The sequence below is a fragment of the Gorilla gorilla genome, chromosome X (assembly GCF_029281585.2).
Source record: "Gorilla gorilla gorilla isolate KB3781 chromosome X, NHGRI_mGorGor1-v2.1_pri, whole genome shotgun sequence".
Lineage (NCBI taxonomy): Eukaryota > Metazoa > Chordata > Mammalia > Primates > Hominidae > Gorilla > Gorilla gorilla.
The window spans coordinates 55,455,528-55,469,571 of NC_073247.2; the positions used below are offsets into that span (position 1 = coordinate 55,455,528).

Sequence of the window (14,044 nt, forward strand, 5' to 3'; positions counted from 1 at the left end):
TTTTCTTTTTCTTTTGTGGAGACGGAGTCTCATTGTGTTGCCCAGCCTGGTCTCGAACTCCTGGCCTCAAACGATCCTCCTGCCTCGGCCTTCCAGAGTGCTGGGATTACAGACATAAGCCACTGCACCAAGCCTATCTAGTCTTCTAAATATGTGTGGATGGATAGATGGGGAAACTTTAGGTATTTTTTGAAATATTTTCATAGATTTAATAGTTCTGCCCTTAATTTTGAGGATAGCTACTTTAACAATAGGATTTGAATTACAGAAGATTATATTTTAATGATAATTTTAAAGGCTTAATGAACTCACTTTCTATATTAATCTTTTAACAGATCACAGACCAGTGAGAGTTGGTTTATGTTGATCCATGGTCATAGCTTTTAATTATTAATGATGATACATGTCTATCCATGTCTGATTTTAGAGATGAAAATATGTATATTGGAACTTAAAATTTGTAATGCTTCATCTGAAGTAGTTTATTCTACACTAATAATGGAGTCATTTTAGATAGCAAGGAAGAAAAATTTCTGTAAAGATGTTAAATACTGATTAGCTAAGTTGCAGGTACTTTTTGATAACTTTAGGACTTGGGTCAAATTATCTTATACAGTTAGATATTTATTTTTAGTGGCTTTTCTCTTTAATATTTTAAATTCTGTATATTCTGAGTTTGCTTAATATTAGATTTAAACTATTTTTCTTTCTTTTTAGGGGCTTCACAAAGGTCAGAGTTCACATTCGGCAGGTCCTAATGGTGAACGACCTCTCTCTTCCACTGGGCCTTCCCAGCATCTCCAGGCAGCTGGCTCTGGTATTCAGAATCAGAACGGACATCCCACCCTGCCTAGCAATTCAGTAACACAGGGGGCTGCTCTCAATCACCTCTCCTCTCACACTGCTACCTCAGGTGGACAACAAGGCATTACCTTAACCAAAGAGAGCAAGCCTTCAGGAAACATATTGACGGTGCCTGAAACAAGCAGGCACACTGGAGAGACACCTAACAGCACTGCCAGTGTCGAGGGACTTCCTAATCATGTCCATCAGATGACGGCAGATGCTGTTTGCAGTCCTAGCCATGGAGATTCTAAGTCACCAGGTTTACTAAGTTCAGACAATCCTCAGCTCTCTGCCTTGTTGATGGGAAAAGCCAATAACAATGTGGGTACTGGAACCTGTGACAAAGTCAATAACATCCACCCAGCTGTTCATACAAAGACTGATAACTCTGTTGCCTCTTCACCATCTTCAGCCATTTCCACAGCAACACCTTCTCCAAAATCCACTGAGCAGACAACCACAAACAGTGTTACCAGCCTTAACAGCCCTCACAGTGGGCTACACACAATTAATGGAGAAGGGATGGAAGAATCTCAGAGCCCCATGAAAACAGATCTGCTTCTGGTTAACCACAAACCTAGTCCACAGATCATACCATCAATGTCTGTGTCTATATACCCCAGCTCAGCAGAAGTTCTGAAGGCATGCAGGTTAGTGTGGGAAAGTTCATCAAAGTGAAAATGTTTGACTACTGGCATGATCAGAATGCTGAAATTTGGACCGTTTAAGATATGGGAAGTAAGCAAAAGATGGTGTAGTCATTCATCTAAGAGTTTGACAGAAGCTTTGTTATGCTTAGATGTTGTAGTCAAATCAGATGTGAGAAGTATTCCTGTAAATTGCTTATTTTGAGTGGGTGTGTCTGATTGTGCTGTTACTGCCCTCTACCGGTTACTAGGTTGTCAGCTTCAGTGTGATTGACTTCGCTCTGGGGATTTAAACAAGAGAATGGGTTAAATCATATTTGGCCAAATACAGCAAGGCTGGAAAACCGTATGGTTTTTTTTTTTTTTTTTTTTTTTTGATCAGAGCCTATTAAATGTTAGGCTAGGAATGGACCCCATCACTTATCAAGGCTGGTCTTTGCTTACAATTGAGAAAACTGGATTGTTTTATTTGAATCTAGAAGAGGTTATAAAGCAGGCAGAAGAGGAAGGAAGAGGTCAGGGGCAATGGGCAGTGGAGAGACATGACAGACTGTCAGCCATTCTGGAAGGAGCCAGACATATTCTGCTAGTCTAGGAAGGGCAGGGCCTCAGAAATTTATGAAGAAATGAACCTCCTCTGTCCCACAAAAGAAGAATCAAAGGATCAGGCAGCATCATCTTTCTCTGATATTTGGAGGACATACAGATTCTTACTGGCCTTTTCATTGTATATGACACATATGTAATTTTTCTCATTTACTTGTGGTTGTTGTCCTCTATAAGTGACTAAATCTTGAATGAAATTTAGTTAACATAACTGGAACAAACAAATAATTCTGTAATATTTTCTGATACATTAAATGTTAAGTTTGAGCAGACATAGTAGGTTTTAAAAAGATCTTTTTTTGGTTGTAGATTGTCATGATATATAGAAAATAACCATTCTATAAATAGAAAATATAAACATTAGTTCTAGTTTGGCTACATTGACCATTTAATATAGCTTTTACATTTTAAAGTTCAAAACAATTCTTGTTTATAGCCATATAAACCTCTTCCTGCAGTTGCTAGTACTTATATGTCTTACTTATTGTTATGTAAAAGTGTGATTATCTTTTCTGTTGTTCAGATTATTTTATTAGAAGGTATCCTGGGTCTACTGTTAAATGTTTGTCACTGATGAACGATTGAGGTGAAATTAAATTTTATTTATATATAAGTTTGCTGCTTGGGAGGGATGTGGGGTAGGAGCAATGGAGTATGGAGAAGAAATTTCAATTAATTAATTTAAATTTATCACTTTAATTGTGACACTAGAACTTTACTATAAATTACACTATAGTTATTTTTCTTTAAAGAGTTTGAGTGTTTAAAATACCTTTTGGTCTGTGTTTTTTTTTCTTTTCTTTTCTTTTTTTAAGACAGTTTCACTCTTGTTGCCCAGGCTGGAGTGCAATGGCGCGATTTCAACTTACTGCACGCTCTGCCTCCCGGGTTCAAGCGATTCTCCTGCCTCAAGCCTCCCAAGTAGCTGGGTGGGATTACAGGCATGCAGCACCACACCTGGCTAATTTTGTATTTTTTAGTAGAGATGGGGTTTCTCCATGTTGGTCAGGCTGGTCTCGAACTCCCAACCTCAAGTGTTCCACCTGCCTCTGCCTCCCAAATTGCTGGGATTACAGGCGTGAGCCACTGTGCCCAGCTGGTGTCTGTTTCATTTTCTATTAGTTTCTATTTCTGTTAGTTTCTATTTCATTATTTCCTGTCAAATTTTAACTATTTAGCTGTTATTCTGACATAGACTAGGGCAGAAATTACATCCTTTTTTATATTTTATTTTTTTCTTTATTGGGTCCACGTTGTTGGCAGCATTTTCCTTAGTGACCTACAACATGGTGATTGCTGTAATTAATCTTAACTGTCTTACAAGATTTTTTAAGGTCAGTAACTTAAAAGGACATTGAATGATCTCTAAATGAAATTCTTCTAAAGCATATAGTGAGGTTCTTGAGTTCCTAAAATTTGTTTCTTTAGAAATTTTTATATTATAGGTTTTTATATTAGTTTTTTTTTGAAGTTACGCTGTCATTCAGTTCAACTCTGGGCCTACAGAAAATAGGGAGTGTTCAGATTAAATGCTACACTTGGCTCTCCTTAGACAGTGCCTTGATTCGCTGCCAGTTTGACTGTCTTCTACCTGCTCCTCACTCATCTGCTGGGGCCTCTGTCCTGTTTCCTAGGTACTGCTGCTCTAACTGCTGGAGCAGGGGCTTTCCCTCTCATCCACTCTCTGTAGACTCAGGACAGTTGCTAGAAAATGGGGAAGATTTGGAGGTCCAAAACTAACATCATGAACTGCGTGGGACCTAAGGAGGAATATTGTCAGAAAGAGTTCCATGGAGCTATGTTCTGTTCCCCAAGTTACAAACTGTGTATAGTAGCAGTTTTCATAAGTTTGTATTAATAAAGCTTTATGCTATAGGTGCTTAGTTGATTGTGTTTCTTAATGTATTAAAGATTATAATCTTCAATCTCATTTTCCAGGCATATATAAACATTTATTTCAGGGTATTTAAGTACATTTTTATAGTTTTATTTTCAGCTTTTAACTTGAAAAGGCAATTTTGCCTTATTATGGAGACTTAATTTTATATATATGTGTGTATCTTGTAAACAGCTAGATTCATCAAAACACTATAGATCCCTGGGGTTACTTAGGTTATTCCAGTAAATCCAGGACCCAATTACTGAAGAGACAAAAAAGTGCTCTGATAAGTTGGAGATAAAAATCTTTTGAGGCATAGAGAAAAAGGTAAGAATGCAAATGATAGGTGTCATGTTGTTTGCCGTTTCTGTGTTTTCTTGATGGTGGCCTGTGCTGGGCAAGAGTCCAGAACTCAAGGGGAAAGTAACACAGGTACAAGAGACTTGACATCTCTGGTCTAGGAGCTTCCTAACAAAGGATAACTAAAGTGTAGATGGGTTTATCACAGAGCACATTTTCACCATTTCTCTGCCTACCAAATGGCATGAGTAAATTTGAAAGTAAGTTTAAGCCAATATTTTAAATAATTGGGTAACAATTAATATCCCCCTACTCTGACTTTCTCAGAGAGATTTCAAAAATGAGACAAAAGGATTTAAGATGGGATAACCTCTAAATCCATTCCAAAACCTGCCATATATATATATATATATATATATACACACTTTAAGTTCTAAGGTACATGTGCACAATGTGCAGGCTCGTTTCATAGGTATACATGTGCCATGCTGGCCAGCTGCACCTATCAACCTGTCATTTACATTAGATATTTCTCCCAATGCTATCCCTCCCCCTGCCTTCCACCCCACAACAGTCCCCGGTGTGTGATGTTCCTCACCCTGTGTCCGTGTGTTCTCATTGTTCAGTTCCTAGCTATGAGTGAGAACATGCAGTATTTGGTTTTCCGTCCTTGTGATAATTTGCTCAGAATGATGGTTTCCAACTTCATCCATGTCCCTGCAAAGGACATGAACTCATCCTTTTTTATGGCTGCATAGTATTCCATGGTGCATGTGTGCCACATTTTCTTAATCCAGTCTATCATTGATGGACATTTGGGTTGGTTCCAAGTCTTTGCTATTGTGAATAGTGCCACAATAAACATACGTGTGCATGTGTCTTTATAGTAGCATGATTTATAATCCTCTGGGTATATACCCAGTAATGGGATTGCTGGGTCAAATGGTATTTCTAGCTCTCAATCCTTGAGGAATCTCCACACTGTCTTCCACAATGGTTGAGCTAGTTTACACTCCCAACAGTGTAAAAGTGTTCCTATTTCTCCACATCCTCTCCAGCATCTGTTGTTTCCTGACTTTTTAATGATCGCCATTCTAACTGGTGTGAGATGGTTATCTCATTGTGGTTTTGATTTGAATTTCTCTGATGACCTGTGATGATGAGCATTTTTTCATGCATCTTTTGGCTGCATGAATGTCTTCTTTTGAGAAGTGTCTGTTCATATCCTTTGCCCACTTTTGGATGGGGTTGTTTGTTTTTTTCTTGTAAATTTGTTTAAGTTCTTTGTAGATTCTGGATATTAGCCCTTTGTCAGAATGGATAGATTGCAAAAATTTTCTCCTGTTCTGTAGGTTGCCTGTTCACTCTGATGGTAGTTTCTTTTGCTGTGCAAAAGCTCTTTAGTTTAATTAGATCCCATTTGTCTATTTTGGCTTTTGTTGCCGTTGCTTTTGGTGTTTTAGTCATGAAGTCCTTGCCCATGCCTATGTCGTGAATGGTATTGCCTAGGTTTTCTTCTAGGGTTTTTATGGTTTTAGGTCGAACATTTAAGTCTTTAATCCATCTTGAATTAATTTTTGTAAAAGATGTAAGGAAGGGATCCCGTTTCAGCTTTCTACATATGACCAGCCAGTTTTCCCAGCACCATTTATTAAATAGGGAATCCTTTCCTCATTTCTTGTTTTTGTCGGGTTTGTCAAAGATCAGGTGATTGTAGATGTGTGGTGTTATTTCTGAGGCCTCTGTTCTGTTCCATTGGTCTATATCTCTGTTTTGGTACCAGTACCATGCTGTTTTGGTCCAAAATCTGCTTCTTTCTTCAACTCCTTTCTCCACTTTGGATTTTTATATGAAAGTTTTATTATTTGGCTTGAGGTGTTGTAAACAGTGTTGGACATTTACATAGAAGATAAACTCTCTTCCTGTTATCACAGCCCTGCCCTTTGCATTAGGATTGGTCAGTATATTTTAAGTGGAAATAGCTTATATTTGCTATGCAGAGCATTATAGATACCATCAGTTCCTTCAGGGAAATTCCTATGTGTTTGAAAATTGACCTTAATAGGCAGGTAGTCAGCATTTCAAACACAATAAGAAACTGCTAGGTATGACTTGAATGCACTATTGGATACCCCTTTATTTCCATATATGTAGTTAAAGTGCTGGTTATTTTTAAATCTGATTCTTGTTTAGTTTATCTTAATGTTGCAGTGGTCAGTGGTATACATTAAAAGGCAGTTATAATACTTTTGCTTCTTTCATGTCTAAAATTGTAATTGCAACATTCAAGTGATTGAATTGTTGTCAGCTCCCTTAGTCATGCCCCACCTTTTTCTTTTCTATTTTAAAATATTGGCAACAACATTTTCCATTGTTTTACTTTCTCATTTGTCTCTTTTTTAATTGTTACAGAACTGTGTAAATGACAGAGACAGAATTCTACTAATCTGTCAAACCTTGTTTTCTAGTCTCATCTCTCAATGTCCAGTATGTTGTAGAGGCTTAAATTTTGGTGCCACATTTAATTAGTTTGAGATGCTCTTGTATAGCACAGTTTTAATACATGGTTCATATATTTCAATTTCTTCAAAATAGTAACCATTTACTCTACAGTAGTATATCCATCTCCTTTCCTAAAAGACAGAGTTTCTGTATTCTGAGTCATATTTTGCTTATGTTCGATAGAGTGGCAGATACACAGTTCAGCATGAAAACTATTATTTATGTAGATATTGTAACTGTTTTATCTTGCATTGGTTTAATGATAATACTTGAGTTGTTTCTTTCCCAGTCTCGCCAAAAATTTTCTACATGTTAAAAGCAAAAATTTGATGGAGTTTATAAATTGGTACCAATTTTATACCCAAATCTAAAAGCTTAAGTGTATATCTGTCTTTAAATGTACAAGGCACATGTGCTTTGTGGAAAGAGATTGAAAACTAGTTTTGGACAGAAAATTTATTCAACCTTTAACCTTACTTGTTAGCTGAATGTAAAATTTCAGTTTAATAATATTTTCATGTATTTTTATTTAAAAGTCAATTATTTTAAATGTAAATCATTCCTTTGAGACCTGCCATGAACTTTTTTGTTTTTACTTGGAGTTGTAGTTGAAAAAATTAAGAAAGTAACACCCATGATGCTATTTAGTATAACATCTTAAAAGTCTATGGCAGTGAAGGTTTAAGCCCTAGTTTTCATTAGTATCAACCAAAACAGGCTAATTTGTAACACTTTGTTCAGTGTAGCAAGATAAGGAAAATTAATTTTGTTTCAACCTGTTTTATTCTTTGTGATGAAAATAGCTAATTCCTTCTTAAGTTACTGAGTTTTTGAGTTCCCAGAATAATTGAAAATTTCAAATTATTACTTGAAATTTAATATATTAAGAGTACTTAATATTTTAATGCATTGATTGCTTTTGAACTTGTAATAATTCGGTGGGGTAAGTTAGTTAAACTGGAGTGGTTTGAAAGCTCAAAATTATTTCTTGTTGATTTTCTAAGTTTAGTAGAAACGTTGGAAATACCTTTCTTGCTTGTACTGAAAGAATTATTGTTAGGGAATAATTCTACCCTATCTTAAGAATTTATAATTTTAACAGAGTGATACCTTCATCAACCTAAATACCAGTAAGTAATAATTATATACAGTGTCAGAGGGTAGATAGCAGTTATATGCATTGTTTAAAAAGAAGTAGTATAATTTGCTGTATAGTCAAGGAGTTGCACAGGAAATTTTTTTCTGATTTGAGAAAAAGGAAAAAATCTCAGGTTTGAGAGTTGTTACAAAGATATTCTGATTATGATTGCTAAGATGAGACATAGGAAAAGAGACATTCTGTTTTTTACTATTACCTAGAACTTTTTTTGGTCAAGTTAATATTTTAACATTGATGGAAAAGAATGTGATGGTAGAGAGGAAATTGTAAGCTCATGTTTGTTGTTTAGGTGAAAATAAATTGGAAAATTATGTGCAAAATAAGGAATGTCATCAATAATTTATATGTTGTGATATCTTTTATTTTCCTTCAGTGGAGGATATATAGGAATCAAGTCTTTGCTGAAATTAATAATCATTCTTAGTGTTTTTCCTGATGGATCCACATCCCACATCTCATGGACTTGTGCAAATGCCTAGTAATTTAATTAGGACTTAATTCAGGATTCTTTTTTTTTTTTCTGTTTTCCAAATAAATGTACAACTGATTATCCCTTCTTTTTTTTTTTTTTCCAGGAATCTAGGTAAAAATGGCTTATCTAACAGTAGCATTTTGTTGGATAAATGTCCACCTCCAAGACCACCATCTTCACCATACCCTCCCTTGCCAAAGGACAAGTTGAATCCACCTACACCTAGTATTTACGTGAGTCTGAATTGACTGACTAGAAATAAAACAGTGTTTGCAACTACCTGTCTTTCATAAAATCTTTAAATTTACATGGATGCCCTTTAGGAAACATTACAATTATTGGCAGCAGATTAAATAGTTTGGGGGCGGGGGGAAGATATATTCAAAAAGATTTTGTAATAGCATTTTTAAAAGACCTTCTCAGCTATTAACTGTGATGATATTAGAATCATGAGAAATATTTTTTATTGCCCTAATTTTGAGCAGTGTTAGGAAAAAGCTACCTAAAAGTGTAACTTTTTTTAGTGAACTGGGTTTTAAATCCACATTCTACTTAGTTATGTGGACCTTAACATTCATTCTGTTTTATACATCTACCCCCCAAAAAAGATACTACCTTCAGAATAAGTGTTTGAGAACATAAGTGTGATAGTAGATATATGTGACTAAAAAAACTTAATAGGTTATTTAAAACATTTAAAACTAGATACTAGTTTTACTTTATAGAAATATAGGAATCTGATATAGGAAGTCATTAGCAGTTCAATCAAAGCAATTCCTATTTCTGTTTCTTCCAAATAGATCTTCCTATCCTATTTCCTTTCATTTTCCCGCTTCTATCCCAAATTAAAATTTTGTAAGTATAAAGTTAGGGTAGTATATGTATAATGATCTTGCATCTATAAAATGGTACTAGAGTTTGTTTTATAGATTTAACCCACTTGCCCTCTAGAGGCCAAATATTATCATATTAATTCTTCCTCCAACCAGTTGTTGTTTATCCCTTACTATGTAAGGGAAGCACTGGGATAGACATGTAAAAAAACTTGTAAAGTGAGCTCTGAGGAGAAAAAAAAAATGCAAAATTAAGTTTTTATCTTTTATGGGTCGTCTTCAGTCTGCTTTCTTTGATAATATTTGTTTAGGCGTAATTTTTTTTCTTTTCCTCTCTTATATTGTGATTTTTTAAAAACACATAGCATAAAATTTACCATCTTATCCATTTCTGAGTGTGCAGTTCAGTACTGTTAAGCATATTCACATTGGTGTCCAACCAATCTCCAGAACTTTCTCATCTTGACAAACTGAAACTACACACTGAACAACTACCCATTTCTCCCTCCTCCCAGCCCCTGGCAACTACCATTCTACTTTCTGTTTCTATAAATTTGACTATTCTAGATACCTCATGTAAGTGGAACCATACAATATTTGTCTTTTTGTGACTGGCTTATTTCACTTAACATAATGTCCTCAAGATTCATCCATGTTGCAGCATGTGTCAAGATTGTCTTTTCATTTTAAGACTGAATAATATTTAAAACACTTTGATTTTGAAGTTTAATTTCAGTTTCATTTCTCCTACATATTTTTGTCATGATAAAATGGACAGGAGAAATGTATGTGGTTACTATCTGATTAAAACTAGAATCAAAAGTCACAGTGATAAGATACTGTCAAATAGAAATATCACCCCATAAAATGCGTTATTTAAATTGTGAAAAATAATGAATATTAATTTGGAGCATAATATTTAAATAAAAGCTCTGTTTTCCTGAGATCTAACCACATATTTTAATTTTACAGTTGGAAAATAAACGTGATGCTTTCTTTCCTCCATTACATCAATTTTGTACAAATCCGAACAACCCTGTTACAGTAATACGTGGCCTTGCTGGAGCTCTTAAGTTAGGTAAGCCTTAAATTAAAAAAGGAAAACGTTTGTCTCTTTGTTTTGCTATCTTTTAACTTTTCCAGCACTGGCAGATACTTTTTTTTTCTTTTTTCTTTTTTCTTTTTTTTTTTTTTGTATTTTTATTTTAATTTTTTTTAGTACTAAGAATGAGAGAGAGTGTGTGTATCACTTCTTTAATCCATGATGTGAATATATTGTTGGTGATACTGGTTACTGACAATTTGGTGGAGGTTTTTAAATTTAGCTATTACTTTGGTCTGTTTACATAATTGTGATTTAGGTTAATAGAAAAAATTTGATTATAAAATGTAGGTGAAATTTGATGCTACTAATAAATACTGTAGCCCCATAAGTATTTCCTGGCATCTGCAGAAATTAAATAAACAAGTGAAATTTCAGTCCTTTCACACTTAATTCTTTCTCGGATGGGATGACATAGCAGTTAGATTCAGGGCTTCAGCGTATGGTTCTGCAAACTTGGCACATAGCTCAGGTTGTGCAGAGGCCCTAGTTTTTTATGGGAACTGGATACAGTGCCGTAAAATGCTTTACCTTCTTCCTTTAAAAAAAATAAAAGCACTTAAAATATTATCCCAAATATAATTTTCATTTTTTAACTACATTTATGTATTCATGAAGACCTGGGACTTTTCTCTACTAAAACTTTGGTGGAAGCTAACAATGAACATATGGTAGAAGTGAGGACACAGTTGTTGCAGCCAGCAGATGAAAACTGGGATCCCACTGGAACAAAGAAAATCTGGCATTGTGAAAGTAATAGATCTCATACTACAATTGCTAAATATGCACAGTACCAGGCCTCCTCATTCCAGGAATCATTGAGAGTAAGTATTTGTATCCTAAAGATTATTTTAGGATTTTAAAGATGATTTTACTTTGGAGTTTTGAAAGGACACATTACTTTTATATGCATCTCATCATTTTATGTTACATAAAATACTTTGTAAGTGCTCTCCAGTTTTCTTGTACGTATATATGTATGTATGTATGTACGTACCTATGTGTATTTTGAGACGGAGTCTCCATCTGTCGCCTAGGCTAGAGTGCAGTGGCACGATCTTGGCTCACTGCACCCTCTGCCTCCCAGGTTCAAGCGATTCTCCTGCCTCAGACTCCTGAGTAGCTGGGATTACAGGCACGTGCTACCACGCCCAGCTAACTTTTTTGCATTTTTAGTAGAAACTGGGTTTCACCATGTTGGCCAGGCTGGTCTCGAGCTCCTGACCTGAAGTGATCCGCCTACCTCGGCCTCCCAAAGTGCTGGGATTACAGGCGTGAGCCACCGCACCCACCCTCAGTTTGCTTTTAGTAAAATCTAAACAAACTGATAGATTCATGAAGTAAATAGCATCATGGGGAAATAGAATTACTGTCTAGTGAAATGTCTCATTTCTGGGATACTTTTTTTAGAGCAGGGTTTCTTAACTTCGGTACTATTGACATTTTGGACTGGATAATTCTTTGTTGTGGGGGGACTGTCCTGCACCTTGCAGGGTATTTATTAGCATCTCTGGCTTCTCAAAAATATCTCCAGACATGTCATATACCCCCTGAAGGGCACATTCACTCCTGGTTGAGAACCACTGATTTAGAGGATAAACTAAGTCTCAGGTTTATTTTATGCTTGTAAAATCCGGTTTGGTCTTCTCATTTTTTTCTTTAGTGCTATCTCATAGACAACTCCTGCAGGAAACATTAGTGTTCTTCTTACCAATCTTAGGCTGTAAGAGAAATCTGAAGGAGGAAATTAAAAAACAAAAATGTAAAAATAATCAGGATTATTATTATTAAAAGACCCATATAGCCCTTTCAGCACTGAAGCATTACAAAAATCCTCTAGCACTATAATGAGAACTTTGTGAATTCTCTTACAAAGTGAACATAATACATCCAAACAAATGAGTTTATTAAACGTATTACTCAAATACTTGTCTGCACTAAGTTGTTTTTTCTTCAAATGTCCTACCACTGACAGTATGTGGCTGAAAGTCTTTAATTTGTGATTCATTAGATTTGCTTGTTGTCTTTGTTTAAAATTCTGCCAACTCATATTTTCAATCAAGATAGCATTTCTACCTGTAAATTGTATATTTGTCTTCCTTTCCCCCTGCCGCTCCCTATATATTACAAAGAAATTCTTCTAATAAAAACTGTCCTGTGACTTTACTGAGTTGCAGTGAATTCGTTGTCCGTATAACTCTGTAGTTCAAACTTTCAAGATACTTCAAGTACCTGGTAATATTATAGTCAGAAGAGAATAAATAGTAAGAAGGAGTCAAAGATCATCAAAGAAAAATTTGGAGGAAGAGTTGAAAAGCAAAGATAGTAAGAGGCAGTCTATTTAAATGGGGAGGGTTCCATAACCAAAGAAAGCTTGGGGTTTTGTTGTTGTTTTTTTGAGACGGAGTTTCGCTCTTGTTGCCCAGGCTGGAGTGCAACGGCATGATCTCGGCTCACTGCAACCTCCGCCTCTCAGGTTCAAGCAATTCTCCTGCCTCAGCCTCCCGAGTAGCCGGGATTACAGGCATGTGCCACCACACCCAGCTAATTTTGTATTTGTAGTAGAGACGGGGTTTCTCCATGTTGGTCAGGGTGGTCTCGAACTCCCAACCTCAGGTGATCTGCCCATCTTGGCTTCCCAAAGTGCTGAGATTATAGGCATGAGCTACCGTGCCCTGCCAGCATGGGGTTTTTTAGTATGCTTTAAGACATGGACCATTACATGTGAAAAGTTTGACAAATGTTCAGACACTATACATTTAAAGGAATGGAAGCCAAAGGTCAGAAGTATTGCTAACTCAGGAATCATAAAACAGTGTTAACAGATATCATGTCTGTGACTCAAGAGTTGTAAATAAAAGTAATATTTGCATTGAAAAATACCTATATGTATCCAGCAATGTTGTAAACATTTTGTCATTTGTGTGTAATTCATTGTGGAATAAATATCCCCTGGAAGAACTTTTCCTTTGTTCATAATCAAGAATAAAAAGTATCTTATCTTCCACTATTACACATATATAGCTATGTACACATACGTACACCTCTGCTAGCTTATATCATTTATAATCAAGATTGGGATGCCCTAGGCCTTTCAGCTTTCCTCAAGTTTTCTCTTCTCTTGAAAATGGGGCAGGTATGAGAATCTGTATTATAACTTTGTGGCTAGTGGAGGAAGTTGGATACCATGCCGGTGAGATTCGACTTTTCTTGGGTATTTATTTATTTTTTATTTTCTATTTTTTTTAGACGGAGTCTGGCTCTGTCGCCCAGGCTGGAGTGCAGTGGCGTGATCTCAGCTCACTGCAACCTCCACCTCCCGGGTTCATGCCATTCTCCTGCCTCAGCCTCCCGAGAAGCTGGGACCACAGGCGCCTGCCCCCATGCCCGGCTAATTTTTTTGTATTTTTAGTAGAGACAGGGTTTCGCTGTGTCAGCCAGGATGGTCTTGATCTCCTGACCTCGTGATCCCCCTGCCTCGGCCTCCCAAAGTGCTGGGATTACAGGCATGAGCCACTGTGCCCGGCTTTCTTGGGTATTTATTTATTTAATGTGGTGTTTGAAGAAATTTTCATGTGTAAGAGGCCTATAGAAACTTAGTTTCAAGGCCAGGCATGGTGATTCACGCCTGTAATCCCAGCACTTTGGGAGGCTGAGGCCAGTAGACAGCTTGAGCACAGGAGACTAGCCTGGGCAAC

At 36.2% G+C, this 14,044-nt stretch overlaps 1 protein-coding gene across 19 annotated transcripts in view; it reads left to right on the top strand.

Moving 5' to 3' along the window:
- KDM6A (lysine demethylase 6A) overlaps nt 1-14,044 on the top strand; it is a 235,507-nt gene that overhangs the window by 192,057 nt on the left and 29,406 nt on the right. For all 19 annotated transcript variants that reach the window (XM_004064043.4, XM_004064042.4, XM_019019413.3 and 16 more), the window contains 4 exons: nt 718-1,496; nt 8,515-8,644; nt 10,217-10,322; nt 10,965-11,170. In XM_004064043.4, coding sequence (XP_004064091.1) covers nt 718-1,496; nt 8,515-8,644; nt 10,217-10,322; nt 10,965-11,170 — 1,221 coding nt within the window. The remainder of the gene's footprint in view (nt 1-717; nt 1,497-8,514; nt 8,645-10,216; nt 10,323-10,964; nt 11,171-14,044) is intronic.